The 17972-nt window shown below is 46.4% G+C and overlaps 1 protein-coding gene across 1 annotated transcript in view; it reads right to left on the bottom strand.

Annotated features, from left to right (window-relative positions):
- The window catches only part of LOC144890757 (uncharacterized), a 127649-nt gene extending 111891 nt beyond the window's left edge, over positions 1 to 15758 (bottom strand). The window contains exons 1-3 of the mRNA XM_078772566.1: positions 15559 to 15758; positions 15315 to 15410; positions 3527 to 3637 (exon numbers count right to left, since the gene is read on the bottom strand). Coding sequence (XP_078628692.1) covers positions 3527 to 3637; positions 15315 to 15410; positions 15559 to 15612 — 261 coding nt within the window. The 5' untranslated portion in view covers positions 15613 to 15758. The remainder of the gene's footprint in view (positions 1 to 3526; positions 3638 to 15314; positions 15411 to 15558) is intronic.
- Positions 15759 to 17972: the final 2214 nt, after the last annotated feature.

Below are 17972 nucleotides of genomic sequence, written 5' to 3'. Positions count from 1 at the left end.
CAGAGGAAAGAAGAAGGTTGGGGGGGGTGGAAGTATGAGATAGAAGGGAGACAAAGTGGGGAGGAGGCAGCTTTGAGGAGGAGGGGAGAGGAGGGAGAATTGGAGAGGAATGGTATGGGGGGAGATTTGAATGGGAGGGGTTGGGGGGGAGTTTTGAAGGGGAGGAGTGAGGGGGGAGTTTAGGAGGGGAAGGGCAAGGGGGGAGTTTAGGAGGGGAAGGGCAAGGGGGGAGTTCAGGAGTGGAGGGGTAGGGGGGGAGTTTAAGAGTGGTGGGGCAAGGGGGGAGTTTAGGAGTGTAGGTGCAAGGGGAGGGGATTTGGATGGGAGGGGCAAGAGAGGAGTTTAGAAAGTGGATGATTAATGAAAGACGAACATTGAAAACAAATTGGGTTTGTTGTGATTTTCAAGTTAGCAATCCGGTTCAGAATGATGGAGGAGGGATGGAATGATTGTGAATTTAGACCATGTAGTGAGGGAGACGTATAAGATATTGAATTTCTTTTTTTTGAGGTGGAATGAGTTGGAGAGGAAATTGAGAAAAGCCTTTTAAATAGGAAGAAAAACAGCGTGTTGTAAAATACCACTGAGTAAAACACTGAAGGGGAAAGGTTATACATATTTAAATAATATTTAAACAGAACCGTGAACAATCTTATGTGCACAAAAATACCAACGGGGGGAGAGCCGAGAGGGACCACCACGAGTCACGTGAAGGGCAAAAAAAAAAAACGATAATTTTCAAATTGTCATTGATAAGTTTATTATCAATTTTCAAACATCTATATCAATGCAAGAAATCCCTGGTGTTGGGCTAGCGGCTAGGGTGCCGGCTTAGGATCCTCGAATCCTGGGTTCGAATCTCGGTCGATCGCCGAATTAATGCCAGGGGGGTTGACTCAGCCTGTCATCCTTCCGAGGTCGGCTAATTGAGTACCAGCTCACTGGTAATTCCCTGTTTGTCGTTGAAGGCGGCAAAAAGGGTTGGCGTCAGGAAGGGCATCCGGCCGTAAAACATTGCTTCAAAAAGGGGACCAAATAAAACAACAACTACCACGGTCCCCGAAAAGGCCAACACCCGCTTTGCGGGGAAAAATGGCCTCTAAACGGTGGTTTTTTTTTTATTTATATCAATGCAAGAGACGAGATGGAAGGGAAGTGGTGTGAGAATGGTGAAGGGTAGGCAGGGACAGAAATACAAGTTTGTGTGGCAAGGGTGCCCGGAGGGCGTGAATGGTGTTGGTGTCCTGTTTTCTGAGGAGTTTGTAGACAGTGTGGTGAATGTGACTAGAGTGAGTGATAGGTTGTGGATGGTGAAAATGATGATTGGAAAGCTCTTGCTGAACGTCATCTCGGGATACGCTCCGCAGGTTGGTCGGAGCGATGAAGAGGACAAGTTCTGGTGTGCGATAGAGAAGCTGATGGAAAACGTGAAAGATGAGGAAGTTGTTGTGGGAGGAGGAGACCTAAATGGACATGTGGGAAGGAGTATGGACGGTTTTGAGGGAGTTCATGGGGGTTACGGATATGGTGTGAGAAATGGAGAAGGTGAAAGGATTTTGGAGTTTGCTGATGGAGCTGATTTGTTGATTTGTAACACTCAGTTCCAGAAAGGGGATAATAAGCTTGTTACATATGTTACGGGGTCCCCCCCTTACCTCTGGTAGATGTAGACCTCCGAACCCCGAGAGGGTCCCCGGCAGAAAGATGTGTTATCCTTAGTTGAAATCCAGCAAATAATGAAACCCTCAATGGAACCAGCAAATGAAACAGTCAAATCAATAATGCGGCTTCACGCTTTTGAAACCAAAGCTTTCAGAATTATTGGAATCTCCCGCGATGAAGCTATCTCTGAGGGCCTTTCACTCACTCACCGCAGGCAGGTAGGTGGTCTTTCTGTCTTCTACCGACTCCTCTCCGGCCTTGCACCCCCAGCTCTCTCTGTGCTCTGTCCCCCAAATATTCCTACAGGTCGCACAAGATCTGCCAGCAACCCTCTGATGGTTAAACTGCCGAAATCTCGGCTCTCTGCTCACCTTCACTCTTTCATTCCTCTTTTCTCCCGCCTCTGGAACAAACTCCCTCACTCCCTTCAATCCCACTCCTCCCTCCAGGTCTTTAAAACAGCTGTTCACCACCATCTCTTATCTTCCCCCATCCAAAACCTTGATCTTTTCTACCCCCGCTAATTCACCCCAGATCCACCTTGTTTGAAATTCCAACTTCTTTCCTGGAAGTCCTGGCAGTGTCCATATGTTTTATACCTCTCCCACCGCCCCCTTCCCATGCCCCCCCCCCTCCCCCCCAAAGCCCTCGCCCTCTCTCAGATCTCTCCATGTCTCCATGTCTCTCGGTCCCTGATGTTGTGTTTGTGTCCTTCCCCCTCTCTCCCCATCTTGTCTACCGCTCCCGATGTTATATGTTTTATGTGTCGGTTTGTCTTTCTGTGTGATTAATGTTCGCTCTTTCACGAGCCTCGATCTTGTATACAAAAAAAAAAAAAAAAAAAAAAAACCCACACCAGGTTATAAACAAACAATAATATATTATAAACTAGAACGGGCACTCGGTAGAACCACAGAATCTTGTTTCACACAGTCTGAGAGTCCTTTAGGTGCTTTTTTGCAAACTCAAAGCGGGCTTTCATGTGTCTTTCACCGAGGAGAGGCTTCCGTCTGGCCACTCTGCCATTAAGCCCAGATCGGTGGAGGGTTGCAGTGATGGTTGTCCGTCTGGAAGTTTCTCCCATCTCCACACAGGATCTCTGGAGCTCAGCCAGAGTGACCATCGGGTTCTTGGTCACCTCTATTACCAAGGCCCTTCTCCCCCGATTGCTCAGTTTGGCCGGGCGGCCAGCTTTAGGAAGAGTCCTGGCTGTTCCAAACTTCTTCCATTTAAGAATTATGGAGGCCACTGTGCTCTTGGGAACCTTCAATGCAGCAGAGATTTTTTTGTAGGCTTCCCCAGATCTGTGCCTCGACACAATCCTGTCTCTCAGCTCTGCAGGCAGTTCCTTCAACCTCATGGCTTGGTTTTTGCTCTGATATGCATTGTCAGCTGTGAGACCTTATATACACAGGTGTGTGCCTTTCCAAATCATGTCCAATCAATTGAATTTACCACAGGTGGACTCCCATCAAGGTGTAGAAACATCTCAAAGATGATCAAGAGAAATGGGAGGCACCTGAGCTAAATTTCAAGTGTCATAGCAAAGGGTATGAATACTTATGTCAATGTGATAATTCAGTTTTTTCTTTTTAATAAATTTGCAAAACTTTCTAAAATCCTGTTTTCTCTTTGTCATTATTGGGTATTGAGTGTAGATTGATGAGGGAAAAAACGAATTTAAACGATTTCAGCATAAGGCTGCAACATAACAAAATGTGAAAAAAGTGAAGTGGTCTGAATACTTTCTGAATGCACTGTATATATTTGGTGAAAGAGAGATAGAGCAGGATAGAGGGGGATAGAGGGAGATAGAAGGAGATAGAGAGAGATAGTGACAGAATTAAAAAATATATTCGTTTACCTTGTGTGACAAACCAGCACGACAGAATGTTGTCTTCCATGTCGGCTTCACCGACACCTTCACACCTATTGGCTGCTTGACCAACGGTGGTAAAAATTGCATTGGTTGTTTCTGCAAGGCACAAAAGGGATGTTACATTAAGTCAATGGAACAAATAACAAAAACGCAATTTGGCAGGAGTGATAAAATTATGGGTTTTGGTAATTCTGTCACAAATTTTTTCCCATAAATCGTACACTTTCAAAAATCCAATCTCACCCCTCCCCTCCAAATCTTCCCCATAACCCCTCCCCACCAAGACGCCCCCTCGCCCCTCCCCTCCTAGACTCCTGCCTCACCCTTCCCCTCCAAATCTCCCCCATATCCCATCCCTTTCAAATCCCTCCCCTTGTCCCTTCCCTCCCAAACTCCCCCCTCACCCCTCCCCTTCAAATCTCCCCACCCTCATTGCTTCTCAATTTCCCCCATCTCACTCCCCCTCCTCAAAGCGTCCTCCCCGCTTCTTCCCCCTTCAAACTCTCACCTCCATCTCCCCCAACCTTCTGCCTCGCTCTTCCCCCTCCTCAAATAACACCTCATTGTGGCTCACCCAATCACCATCAAACCTTTTGTCCGCCCCATCCTTCCCTTTCTCCGAGCTATTCTGAAATCTCTGACACACCTTCAACAGCTCTCCCTATCTCTTCCACCTCTTCCACATCTTACCCTACCCCTCCTCCCCCCTGTTCTGTATCTGATGCTCCCCCTTCCTCTTCATTAACGGTATGGACCTCAAACATCCGGGGCCTTCGTTCAAACTTAACTGATCTCTCCATACAGGTTGCTTCTGTCAAACCAGACGTGATCTGCTTAACAGAAACTTTCCTCCTTTATGATGTCTCTGATTCCATAGTATCTCTCCCGGGCTACTCCCTCCTCCGGTATGATAGACCTGAGCCTCGTCCTGGAGGCGGGGTTGCTATCTTTATCAAAAACTCTCTTCCTCACTCGCCCTGCACTGCACTCTCTCCACCTCACCCCCAGGAATACCTCTGGCTACGGCTTCCCCTTCGCTCCCACCTCTTGTTCATATGTGTGTTGTACCGTCCACCAAACAGTGATGACTCCATCTACATCTCGCTGTCTGATGATATGGACCAACTTCTATCTACTCATCCCAACTCTCTCTTCCTCATATGTGGTGATTTCAATTGTCACCATGCCAGTTGGCTGGGTGTGGGTACCTCTCTCACCAGCCATGGCTCTTCAGCAAAGGACTTCTGCGACTCACTGGGACTGACACAATCTGTCAATTTCCCGACCCGGATCTCAGTCAACGGAACATCTTCTCTTCTGGACTTGGTTATGACTAACTTCCCTGAAAATGTCTGCTGCTCTTCTTCTGCTCCGATCGGATCATCTGATCATGTCCTTGTTAAAGTGGACATCTCTCTGACCATCCTCAGGGAGCCTGCTCAGCGTCGACGAGTCTGGCATTTCACTCAGGCCAACTGGCATGGTCTTCAAGCAGCCATCAATCATCTGGACTGGTCTCCCATCTCTACCACCTCTGACATCAACTCATCCTGGGAATTCTTCCAAAGTAAATTGCTCTCTCTCATGCACAGATTTATCCCATCTCGTCTTCAGTTGTCATACCCTTCCTCCCGTCCATGGTACACGGAATCTTGTGGTGAGGCTGTTGCCCAGAAACAACTTGCCTTCGTCTCCTGGAAAGCAAATCCAACGGAAGGAAATCTCATTTCCTTTCACAAAGCCCGAAACAAGTGTGTGTCCACCCTCAGGAGAGCCAGGAAACAATATCTCTCCATTCTCAAGACCGAACTCTCTTATCTGTCTCCCTCTTCCAAATCCTGGTGGCGTCTGGTCAAATCCGTTTCTGGTGTTTGTTCCCCCTCCATCCCCTCCCTTACCTCAAACGGCTACACAGCTGACTCCGCACGTGAAAAAGCTGAATGCCTCAACTCTGTGTTTGCCTCTAAATCTTGTGTCCCAAACCCATCCCTCTCTGTACCCACCATACCCAGTCGTACCCTGCTGCTCCTGGACTCCGTGTCCTTTCCTCCTGACAAGGTGGAAAAGTTTCTGTCAACCCTCGACTCTGATTCTGCAACTGGACCCGACGGCATCAGCCCACGGGTCCTAAAATCCTGCTCTGCTGCTCTATCTCACCCTCTCTCTGTTCTCTTCACCCTCTCTTTTGCTCAAGGTCAACTGCCATCTGCTTGGAAATCAGCCAACATCACCGCTTTGCACAAAAAAGGTGCAAAAACAGATCCTAGCAACTACAGACCAATCAGCCTTCTCCCAATTATCAGCAAAGTCATGGAATCCATCATTGCTTCGGATATGAAATCTTTCCTCTTCTCCAATGGCTTGATCTCTGATCATCAATTTGGTTTCAGACCAGGTCACTCTACTCTGGACATGCTGCTTCTGCTGTCTCAACAATGGATGGAGGTCCTCAATGCCAAACAGGAAATTAGAGCTGTCTCCCTCGACATATCACGTGCCTTCGACACGGTCTGGCACCCCGCTCTGCTCACCAAACTCTCCTCCTTTGGTATCCATGGAAATCTCCACGCATGGCTGGCAGACTTCCTCTCTAGTCGTCGTCAACGTGTGGCCCTGAATGGGTTTCTCTCATCTCCTCTTCCTCTCATGCACAGATTGGTGGAAATAACTGGGAAGGTGGAAATAACTGGGAAGTGGCCCTGTGCTGTGTGCAGGAAGGGTGTCGGAGTGAACTCCATTCAATGTACAATGTGCGCTGAGTGGGTTCATCAAAAATGTAGTGGTCTGAGAGGGTCATTAACCAGTGTGGCAGCTACATTCAAATGTAAGGTGTGCACAGAGGGAGCTGCAGATGGAGGAAATGTTGAGTTGATCTTGGAGACGGCGTGAAGCTGGAAGGTGTGAAAACATTTTGCTGCCTCGGAGACATGCTGAATGGAGAAGGTGGATCAGACACCGCAACGGTTGCTAGAGTGAGATGTGCATGGAAGAAGTTTCGGGAACTGAATGGCGTGCTGATGAGGAGGGGAGTGTCGTTGAAGCTGAAGGGAAACGTGTATGCTGCATGTGTGAGAAGTGTTTTGATTTATGGGAGCGAGACATGGGTAATGAACGTAGAGCAGCAACGAAGGTTGGAAAGGGTGGAAATGCGAATGGTTCGATGTATCGTTGAGAGAGAGGAAGACAAATGATGAATTGCGAAAAATGATGGGAATAGAGCCTGTGCTTGATGTTGTGAAGAGGATCAGGTTGAGATGGTTTGGTCATGTGTTGAGGAAGGATGAAAGTGACTGGTTGAGAAGAGTGGTGGAAATGAATGTAGAAGGAAGTCGAGGACGGGGAAGACCGAGAAAGACTTGGCTAAAGATTGTGGAAGAAGAAATGCGGGCAAGGGGGTTAACAAGGAGAGATGCAGAAAATAGGGCAAGATGGAGAAGATTGTCATGGGGACCGCAAGGCTAACCCCCGCTCTAGCAGGGAAAATGGCCTTAAAATGCATGTTGTTGTGTTGTCATTTATGTCCTCTCGTGATGAATCTCTCCTCATACCTCAAGGACACAACCAGTTTTCTGACCCACATCCAAGGATTGAACAGAATATACTCACCTTTCAACTCCCAAACTATTTTAGTCACAGCAGATGTTACATCCCTCTACACTAATATTCCACATTCAGAAGGCCTGTCTGCATGCCACAAAGCACTAGATACACGACAAGTCCCAATACCACCTACTCAAGACCTTATGCGCCTATTAGAACTGACACTCAAACTGAATAATTTCCAATTCAACGGACAACATTACATTCAAACTCAAGGTACCGCTCGCTGTGGGTACCCCTGTTGCACCATCGTACGCTAACATCTTCATGGGAATGATCGAGGCCAAGATCTATGCACAACCTCATCACGGCATCCTGGAAAAATCCTGGGTACGTTATATTGATGACATCCAGTTCATCTGGTCAAAATCCCCCGTGGTCTCACACAATTCCAAAATGAATTAAATTTGATTCATCCGACCATCAAGTTTACATTCAACAGCTCACAGTCCGAAGTTCACTTTCTCGACACATCACTCACGCTTCAAAATAACTGACTCGAAACACAACTATACACCAAACTCTTACCTTCTCCCTTCTTCATCTCATCCTAAACATACAACTGCAAGCATACCAAACAGTCAAGCACTCAGAGTAAGACGCATTTGCTGAACAAAAATGGCAGAAGAAACTTCTCTCTGCCAAATAGAAACACACTTCATTGCAAGAAACTATGACCCTCACTCTGTGAAAGAAGCAATAAACCGAGCAAAACGCATACCGAGAGCAGACCTTCTGATTTACAAACCCAAACCTGCAACTAACCGTGTTCCACTGGTAACCACCTACTCTCCGACCTCATCCCAATTGCCAAGTATTCTGAATAAGGCCCTTCTTCTCCTCCATCAATCAGAAACACTCGGCACCACATTTCCTCACCCTCCACTAACATCATTTTGACGTGGTCGGACACTCAGGGACCTCTTGGTAAAAGCAAAGCACCCACAGCCCCACAACAAACAAACTAGGATCCCTGGCTTCTATAAATGCACAGCAAAAAAATGTATTATTCACAAGCATTTACGAGAAGTAAACAAATTTTGTAGTTCCAGCACTGGTAAAAATTCCCCATCACCTCCTATATGAACTGCAAATCTACATGGGTCATATACCTAATCACTTGCCAAAAGTGCACCAAACAATATGTTAGAAAAACTGAGAATACACTCTACACACGATTTAATAACACCCGGTCAGAAATCAATAACTTCCACACCAGTCAGGGCAAATCTCTACCTTACACGATACACTTTAATCAACCGGATCACTCTATAAATGACATTCAAATCTCTGCCATTGAATCAATCACAAATCGATCACACACCACGATTCTGAAACGCGAGTCCTTTTGGATACGTAAACTTCGGACAAAAATCCCTCATGGCATAAATTTTGATGATTAAAGAATGTTCCTACATCAACCCAATCAAATCATTACCCGTAACCCATTCATTCATTCATTCACTCATTCTTTCATTCTACCTTTATGTCATTTATATAAATATGTAAATAAATATATAACTTTATTATATGAATATAAATGGTATATGAATATATGCTTGTGTGTTTACGTATCTCTATATTTGTATATGCACGTGCACCGAACTGTAACGCGAACGATAACTAAGCTGCGCTTCACTTAATTTTTTTATTTGTTTTTGTTGTTGTTGTTCTTGTTGTTGTTGTTGTTGTTGTATACAAGATCGAGGCTCGTGAAAGAGCTAACTTTAATTACACAAAAAGACAAACCGACACACAAAACACAAAAAACAAGGGGAGCGGCAGACAAGATGGGGAGAGAGGGGGAAGGACACAAAAGAGAGGGGGAAGAGGGGGGAGGACACAAACACAACATTTGAGAGCAGGGACATCGGGAGGACTTGGGGGGAGGTGGGAGAGGAATAAAACATATGAACACTGCAAGGGCTCTGGGGTGAATTACCGGGGGTAGAAAAGATCAAGGTTTTCAATGGGGGAAGATAAGAGATGGTGGTGAACAGCTGTTTTAAAGACCTGGAGGGAGGAGTGGGATTGAAGGGAGTGGGGGAGTTTGTTCCAGAGGCGGGAGAAAAGGGGAATGAAAGAGTGAAGGTGAGCAGAGAGCCTAGACTTTGGCAGTTTAACCATAAGAGGGTTGCAGGCAGATCTTGTGCGACCTGAAGGAATATTGGGGGGACAGAGCACAGAGAGAGCTGGGGGAGCAAGGCCGGAGAGGAGTCGGTAGAAGACAGAAAGACCACCAACCTGCCTGCGGTGAGTGAGTGAAAGGCCCTCGGTGTTGACTACATCGCAGGAGATTCCAATGATTCTGAAAGCTTTGGCCTCAACAGCGTGAAGCCGAGCAAGGTGTGAGGCAGGAGCACCAGCCCAGAGGGGGGAACAGTATTCCATTGAGCTGCGGATGAAAGCCTTGTATGTGGTGAGGAGCCCAGGTGTGCCTAGGAAGGACTTCGCACAACGGAGGATGCCCAGTCAGCGACTGGCTTTGGAGGCCAGCTTGGAAATGTGGTTTTCCCAAGAAAGATCATGGCAGATAGTGAGACCTAAAAGCTTGAGCGATAGAACTTCTTGGAGAGGATTGTTGAGAAAGTAGATGGGAGGGTTGTCCAGTCGATCCTTTCGGAGAGACGTAGTAAGAGTGTGAGATTTGTCAGGATTGAAAGACATGTTCCAGTTGTTCGACCAGTCTGTGATTTTGTCCAGGTCTTCAGAGAGTGAGGAGGCTGCAGACTGCCGATCTGAGGGAAGAGGAATGGAGCGGCAGAGAGTGGAGACATCAGCAAAGAGATAGAGAGGCTTTTCCAGAGAGTCAGAGAGATCATTGATAAAGACCAGAAAAAGCACAGGGCCCAGAACACTGCCTTGGGGAACTCCAGCCTGAACAGGAAGGGGAGATGAGAGAAATCCATTCAGGGCCACACGTTGACTACGACCATAGAAAAAGCCCACAAGCCATGCATGGAGATTTCCATGGATACCATAGGAGGAGAGTTTGGTGAGCAGAGCTGGGTGCCAGACCGTATCGAAGGCACGTGATATGTCAAGGGAGACAGCTCTGATATCCTGTTTGGCATTGAGGACCTCCATCCATTGTTGAGACAGCAGAAGCAGCATGTCAAGAGTAGAGTGACCTGGTCTGAAACCAAATTGATGATCAGAGATCAAGCCATTGGAGAAGAGGAAAGATTTCATATCCGAAGCAATGATGGATTCCATGACTTTGCTGATAATTGGGAGCAGGCTGATTGGTCTGTAGTTGCAAGGATCTGTTTTTGCACCTTTTTGTGTAAAGCGGTAATGTTTGCTGATTTCCAGGATGCTGGCAGATGACCTTGAGCAAAAGAGAGGGTGAAAAGAACAGAGAGAGGGTGAGATAGAGCGGGAGAGCAGGATTTTAGGACCCGTGGGCTGATGCCGTCTGGTCCAGTTGCAGAATCAGAGTCGAGGTTAGACAAAAACTCCTCCACCTTGTCAGGAGAGAAGGACACAGAGTCCATGAGCAGTTGGGTTCGACTGGGAAAGGTGGGAACAGAGAGAGATGGGTTTGGGACTAAAGATTTTGAGGCAAACACAGAGTTGAGGCATTCGGCTTTGTCACGTGCGATATCAACTGTGTAGCCATTTGAGGTAAGTATGAGGAAGAGAGAGTTGGGATGAGTGGATAGAAGTTGGTCCATGCTGTCAGACAGTGAAATGTAAATGGAGTCATCACTGTTTGGAGGACGGTACAGAACACATATGAACAAAAGGTGGGAGCGGAGAGGAGAGGTGAAAGCAAAGCAACCTACAAGTGCAACACATTTGTGGGAACTTCTGCAACAGTGTTGGGAAGAACTTCCCGAACAATATTTGATTTCCATTGTAGAAAGAATGCCACGAGTGTGTTCGGCAGTTATATCTGCAAAAGGTGGCTACTTTGCCGAGTCTAAAATTTAAATGAAATTTTGTTAAACAAAATGATTCTATGATTTATTTTTTATCTCCAATTGTTTATTTGTTCTATGCTTAATTTCAGAGTACATTGAGACATTAAACTGCGTAAATTTCAATAAAAACTGGAAAAATTGAGGTGTTCTAAAACTTTTGACCGGTGGTGTATATATATAAACATATATATATAAACATATACAGTATATATATTGTTGCGGTTTTAGAACCCACACTTGTAAATATGACATCACTTGTATATATGACATTAACGGTTAAAGGTAGCACCCCTAGTTAGGCCACAAGCAACACGTAGGCCACCTTAGAAATTCCAGTTATTTCATTATTATGTGTTTTAGATAAGGCCGGGTTTCCAATAGTTGAATCTGCGTTGCGTTAATCAAATAAGAGTAGGTCCCCAATCCAATTCCGGCCATTTTGCCAACCTCTCTCTCCAAGCGACGCCATTACGCGCCTGCGTTAGCAGCGTTCGCTGCCTTGAGCTGAAGCTCGCTCAAACGACGCCATAAGCCATGTGGTTAGGCCCGAGAAAAGGGGCGGACCGGCAAGAAGAAGGTGTGGGCATGTCAACCAGCCATCAAAGGCGTGGCCTGTAAGCCCTCACCAGCCAACCAGGGCTGATGTAACATTGCTGGCAGGCGTGGCTTTTTGGCTCGCGGAGTGATCGCGCGGAGCGTTATAAAAAGGCGAGTGCAAAGCCCTTTCACGGACTTATCCAGGAGCGCACTTTTGCAACGGACTTGGTCGGCAGCGTGCATGACAGACGGACTTGGTCGGGAGAGTGCATTGAAAACGGACTACTTGTCGGGAGCGCTGGTTGCTTCAAAAGACTGATACGGAGCGCACATTTGGAAGAGGACTCACTCGCTGGCGCTAAGAGAACTTGGAGAGGGTGCGTTTAGCACGACCGTACAAATATTACGTACGAAGGACACCAGCTTTCCCCCCGCTATATACAAGGTCCAACGATACGCGGAGCTGCCTGCCGGGTTTCGCCCGCGGAACCGGAGCCTGGACGGGAGTCGACTGGAGCCTGGACCCTCTACCTGACCATCTACCAGCTACAATCCCCGTGTGAGTGTATGTTTGTCTGGGGTCCTAGGTTAAGACTGTTTTTAAGACTGCCCTGTGTCCTTCTTCCTCTTCCTTTCTTGTATATTCCTTTCGTTTCCTCTTCTTTCTGTATATTTGTTAATAAAGCCATCTTTGTTCTTCCTACCTTCTGGTTTCCTCTCCATCCGATCACATCCGTCCTTTCCATCATTGGGTAAACGTGGCACGATTGAAACCGCTAGAATCAGGTTTAGTCCGATTGTTAATAGCTCAGATCGCGGATTGCTATCCGCTCGGCATTTTCCACCATATCCGTGGTTCGAGCGGGAGTTATTCCCTCGTTTCCGGCTGGCGTTAGTACTTAGGTAGCAGCGAACTCCTAGGCCTAGCAAACCCTACCTAACGCCGCGCCGGGAAGGACGTTATAAGTACCAGGACTAGAGACGGCCAGCTTAACATGCCAAGGGGATTAACCCCCCCTTGCTAAGGGGAGTGCCGTCTCTGAGATCCGTAACAATATATATATATATATATATATATATATATATATATATATATATATCTATCTATAATTCCAGTAATCTCTGTTTGTACGTTTGTTTGTCTGTGACCGCTGTTTCTCGACAACCACGGGTCCGATATACTTTTAACTTGCCAGGTATATTGCTGGGGACCCGAGGATGTGCCTTTTCAAGGTTTCATATTAATCGGACAATTACTTACCGAGCTATGTCCAAAAAACGATTCAACCAATCAGAGAGCAGCGAACTATCGCGTGTGCCGAACGTGGCGGACACACTCTGCCTCGGATGGCACATTTGAGAGCGTATTCATTTATTTCACGTTTGCAAACTATGTTGGCGCTATGTTGGCGTTAAACTATGTTTTAAAACTAATAAAAACCATTTCATCTAAATAGAGGGGGGGGGGATTGTCACTGTACTCGCAAGCCGTTCGCCGTTCGCTTTGGCGTTGCGAATGAACCAACACATTTCATGGACCAAACCATTTCATGTAAAGCGTTCGCCGTTCGCTTTGGCGTTGCGAATGAACCAAAACATTTCATGGACCAAACCATTTCATGTAAATAGAGGGGGGGATATAATTTTAGATATAGATATAGTACGGGCATGCCCTAGTATCTATAATTCCACTAATCTCTGTGTGTATGTTTGTTTGTATGTTTGTATGTTTGTATGTTTGTCTGTGACCGCTGTTTCTCGACAACTACCGGTCCGATATACTTGAAACTTGCCAGGTATATTGCTGGGGACCCGAGGATGTGCCTTTTCAAGGTTTTAAATTAATCGCAGAAGTAGTTACCGAGCTATGTCCAAAAAACGATTCAACCAATCAGAGAGCAGCGAGCTATCACGTGTGCCGAACGTGGCGAACAGACTCTGCCTCGGATGGCACATTTGAGAGCGTATTCATTTATTTCCCGTCGGCAAACTATGTTGCCGTTAAACTATGTTTTAAAACTAATTAAAACTAATTTGCGATTCATCGTAACTGCGATTTGCGACCTTCCGGACAGTGAGGACTGCACTTCCGGCAGCCAATCACAGAACGCGTTATTGCGTAGGCGTGGCCGATGTGAGAGCGAGCAGCGAGCCGAGCCCAGCGCGTGCGCCATTACGGTTCGTAATTCGATTTCTTCCGGAGAAAATAATAATTTCTCGATTTCTTATGCGCATTATTTCTCCCAATTCAGTCAGAGCGAAGGGCGGAAGCGAAGAGCGTTGTTTTTTTTGTTTACGGGCGTACGGGCGGGGTAGAGCGTACGGGTAGCGTTTTTTTTTTTTTTTGGCAAGGAACGGGCACCCACGTACGGGCATGCCCTAGTATATATAAAACACAGTTTGTGTGTGTGTGTGTGTGCGTGTGTGTGTAATGTTACCGATAGACTCCGAAACGGAGAGGCTCACGTGCTTGATATTTGGCATAGACATGGCCATTGAGCCTGGGACGAACATGGCTGAGACCATATTTGACGAGATCCATATTTTTTATTCATATTTACCTCAGCGCATTTCAGTGAAGTACCCGCTAATCTCAGCCAGTGCGAGCAGCTCGTTGATTCGCTCAGAGCGATCACGTGATGTTCCATCCCGTCACACGTCACACGTTTGCACGTGATTCAGGGCGAAAAGCGATTGCGTTTTTCACCTTTATGCGACCGTGTTTTGTGTCGATTTTGTGCGATATGAATTAAATTTTAATTCATATTTCGTGTTTACGAATTCGAATACGAAGGATTTCCCCTTTCGATTTCGAATACGAATCGAATACGAGCTTGAGTCGAGAGGGCGAATGTACGGGTTGGGAATGTATGGGTCTCCCCTCCCCCACCCGGCAATGCCGGGTACTTCTGCTAGGATCACGTGATGTTCCAACTTTGCCGCCATAATCTCACAGTTATGCGTTCGCACGTAATTCAGTTTTTCACATTTCAGCGAGGAACATTGCCATTCACACCACATAGGTTTTTTTTCACTTTCATCTGATATTTGTGATTTATTTCAAACAAACTGTATTTCCCATCTACACGGCCATGTATTCCTATTAACGTTATGTAAAGTACATAAATTGTGTGGATTACATTACATCATTTCTGGATGTGATCAATTACCAGTAACCATCTATATCCCTCCCCTCCCCTTCCCTCCTCCCCCTCCCTTTCCCCCCTCCCCCTCCCCCTACCCTTCCCCTCCCCCCTCCCCCTCCACCTCCCCCTCCCACTCCTCTCCCCTCCCATCCCTCCCCCCTCTCCTCCCCTCCCTCTCCCCTCCCCCTCCCTCTCCCCTCCCCCTCCCACGCCCGCGACGACGCTCGTGACGACAATAACCTTTCGCCCAATTTGGGCTGAAGGCTGAAAACGGTGAGCCTGAGTTATATAACTAAGCAAATAGCAAAGCTAAAGTCATCAGGACGAACATGGATTAGATTCGGATTTCAGCTGCTGCTCCTAAAAAACCCAAACCCACCAAGACACAGCCAAACGAGCCGGACAAAAAACATTGGGATGAATACAGACCCCTCCTCTGGCGACCAACCCTCAAGTTATTGATGCATCTGCTCGTTATTGTTTGCCTGCCACATCCTGTCGTTTCACTCTTCCAAGAGCCTTGACAGCTGTTGAGGGCAAAAAAAGAGAAAAAAGTGGACTTACCTTTTGAGCAAGGCCAGCACGAGTAGGCCTACCAGGAGGTGGCCTTGGGTCCAAACACTGCTTGGCAATCTTCGGCAGAATATTCCTTTTTTCTTCCTGTACAGCAAGAGAAATATCGCAATAGGTCAGAGGGAGGAGAAATATCGTAATAGACGAGTTGCATTTCCCGTCATCAAACGACCCACGACCGAACACACAATAAGCGCATTTTCGTTATTTGAGAGAAAACAAAACAGAAACTCACGTGGGTTCGCTGAGGACCACCTGTCGCAACATTTCGGCGCCCACGAGTCGCCATCTTCGCATTTACCGAAAATCCGCGAAATATCCGCGAAAAATCAGTCACTTTGCTCAATAGAGCTCTTCACCCTCGCTCTGTTAAACGCTCGAATGAGCCAGTGCTTGGCTTGTGAACCAGCGGCTTTATTACGTTCTCAGCAGAGTGATTGTCATTTGTCTCCCTTAGTTACAGACGGAAGCAGGGATCAAATGTGCGAACAATCTGTGACGAACGCAATGCAGTTATGACGTCATTAACGTTTTATTTTGAATCGTTTTACCTGGCTATATTAATGGATGTAAAACGTAAGGTATCTCTTCTGTCGACAATAACCTCAAACATTGTAATTGTCTTGTTTTTGCTATTAATATTAATATAATAATTCCAGTAAGTTGTCGCGTATGGAGTTTTTCACGTCAGTGCAAGTGGAGGGAGGATATTCATTCCAACTGTTGAAGCTGGCACTAACGGCCATGTCGGTATAATGCACAGCAGTGTCAAACGGCATGAATGTGAGGAGCGTGCTTTTGGGTGTACAGTACTCCCAAGCATGTACAGCACTGTGTTAATATTTTATTGTAATATGAATTCTCTACAAAGGAATTTCAACACGGAAGGACATTAGGTCGATCAAAGTGATAACTTTTGACTTGCTCGTGTGTGGATGGTTCATGCTATCTGGGGTGTGTTCCTTTAGCAAGCAGCTTGCCATCGCTTGCCAAGCAGCTTACGTGATTCAAAGCACTCAAGCAAGCACTGGCTGGAACGGAGCGCTCGACACCGCTTAACAACATGGCGTATCTCATGGAAACAATGGAATGCGAAGCGTGGTGTGGTGTTGAGGTACTTGGGTCCTGCGTTCGGGCCCCTATCGTGCCATTAAATAATTCCAGGTGGGTTAATTCAGCCTCTCATCATATCAAGGTCGGAAAATGAGTACCAGATGACACAAAAAAACATCGATGACTGATAGTGATACAATTACAAGAAAACATAGCAGGAGACGGGGCAAGACGAGACAGCACCAGGCCTAAGAGTATTAGTAAGACAGGCAGGCAGGACGACCTCCTTAAAGCTCTCCACCTCAATTCTCCTCAGAACTCATGCAGTTTTCCTCACAAAACTCACGCTCCTCGACACGCTGTTGGCAAACCCCCACCCCTCCAGACGTTGGGCTCCGCCCCATTCCATCAGATGATCACAGATAGCACCTTTTAGCTTCTGCATTGTGTGGTCCAACAAAGTGAAAAATGAAGTCAATCATAATACGTACATCTATGATAATAAAAAGCAGTGTGTGGTGTGTGTGTGTGTGTGTGTGTGTGTGTGTGTGTGTGTGTGTCTGTGTGCGTGTGTGTCTGTGTGCGTGTGTGTCTGTGTGCGTGTGTGTCTGTGTGCGTGTGTGTCTGTGTGTGTCTGTGTGCATGTGTGCGTGTGTGTCTGTGTGTGTGTCTGTCTGTCTGTGTGTGTGTGTGTGTGTGTGTGTGTCTGTGTGCGTGTGTGTCTGTGTGCGTGTGTGTCTGTGTTAATGTGTGTCTGTGTGCGTGTGTGTCTGTGTGTGTCTGTGTGCATGTGTGCGTGTGTGTCTGTGTGTGTGTCTGTCTGTCTGTGTGTGTGTGTGTGTGTGTGTGTGTCTCTCCTTCATAACTCAAAAACCATAAAACCTAGCGGCCCCATAATTTGCATGGATCGTGTGCTGTCTACTACAAGAGTGTGTAGATGCTACATCATGATCGATGCTACAAGAGTGTGTGTGCGTGTGTGTCTGTGTGTGTGTGCGTGTGTGTCTGTGTGTGTGTGTGTGTGTGTGTGTGTGTGTGTGTGTGTGTGTGTGTGTGCGCGTGCGTATCTGTCTCTGTGTGTGTCTGTCTGTCTGTCTGTGTGTGTCTGTCTGTGTGTGTCTCCTTCCTAACTCAAAAACCATAAAACCTAGCGGCCCCATAATTTGCATGGATACTTCTCGACCTCCAAGCGATTGCATGAATGAAAACTGGGTGTTTGAGTATGTTTTTGAAAATCATTTACACCAACAGGCTTACCTTTGGTCATCCTGTATTCATGTCGCTCAGCTAGGGGTCTTAATTCTGCCATTTTGTCCGGTCAACTCAAGTATGCCTAGCCTCAGAACAGGTTGGTTTCTGTACAATAAAGCTTCATATCTATGAATGATAACATAGCTGATCTAAATACCTAAGAATGGTAATATAGCTGATCTTCATATCTTCAAATTCCTGTATTCCTGTATACATCGCAGTGCTTATAAACAGCAGCATTCGTGCCTTTATTTAATTTCCGCAAAGCTCGAGAATCTCTTCACCTGAACCAAATTTCAATTTTTACCATTAAACCATTAAACAATTAAAAAATGTTCATTTATG

The sequence above is a fragment of the Myxine glutinosa genome, chromosome 2 (assembly GCF_964187855.1).
Source record: "Myxine glutinosa chromosome 2, kmMyxGlut1.1, whole genome shotgun sequence".
In the NCBI taxonomy this organism is placed as follows: domain Eukaryota; kingdom Metazoa; phylum Chordata; class Myxini; order Myxiniformes; family Myxinidae; genus Myxine; species Myxine glutinosa.
This window is presented reverse-complemented; position numbering and strand designations above follow the sequence as displayed.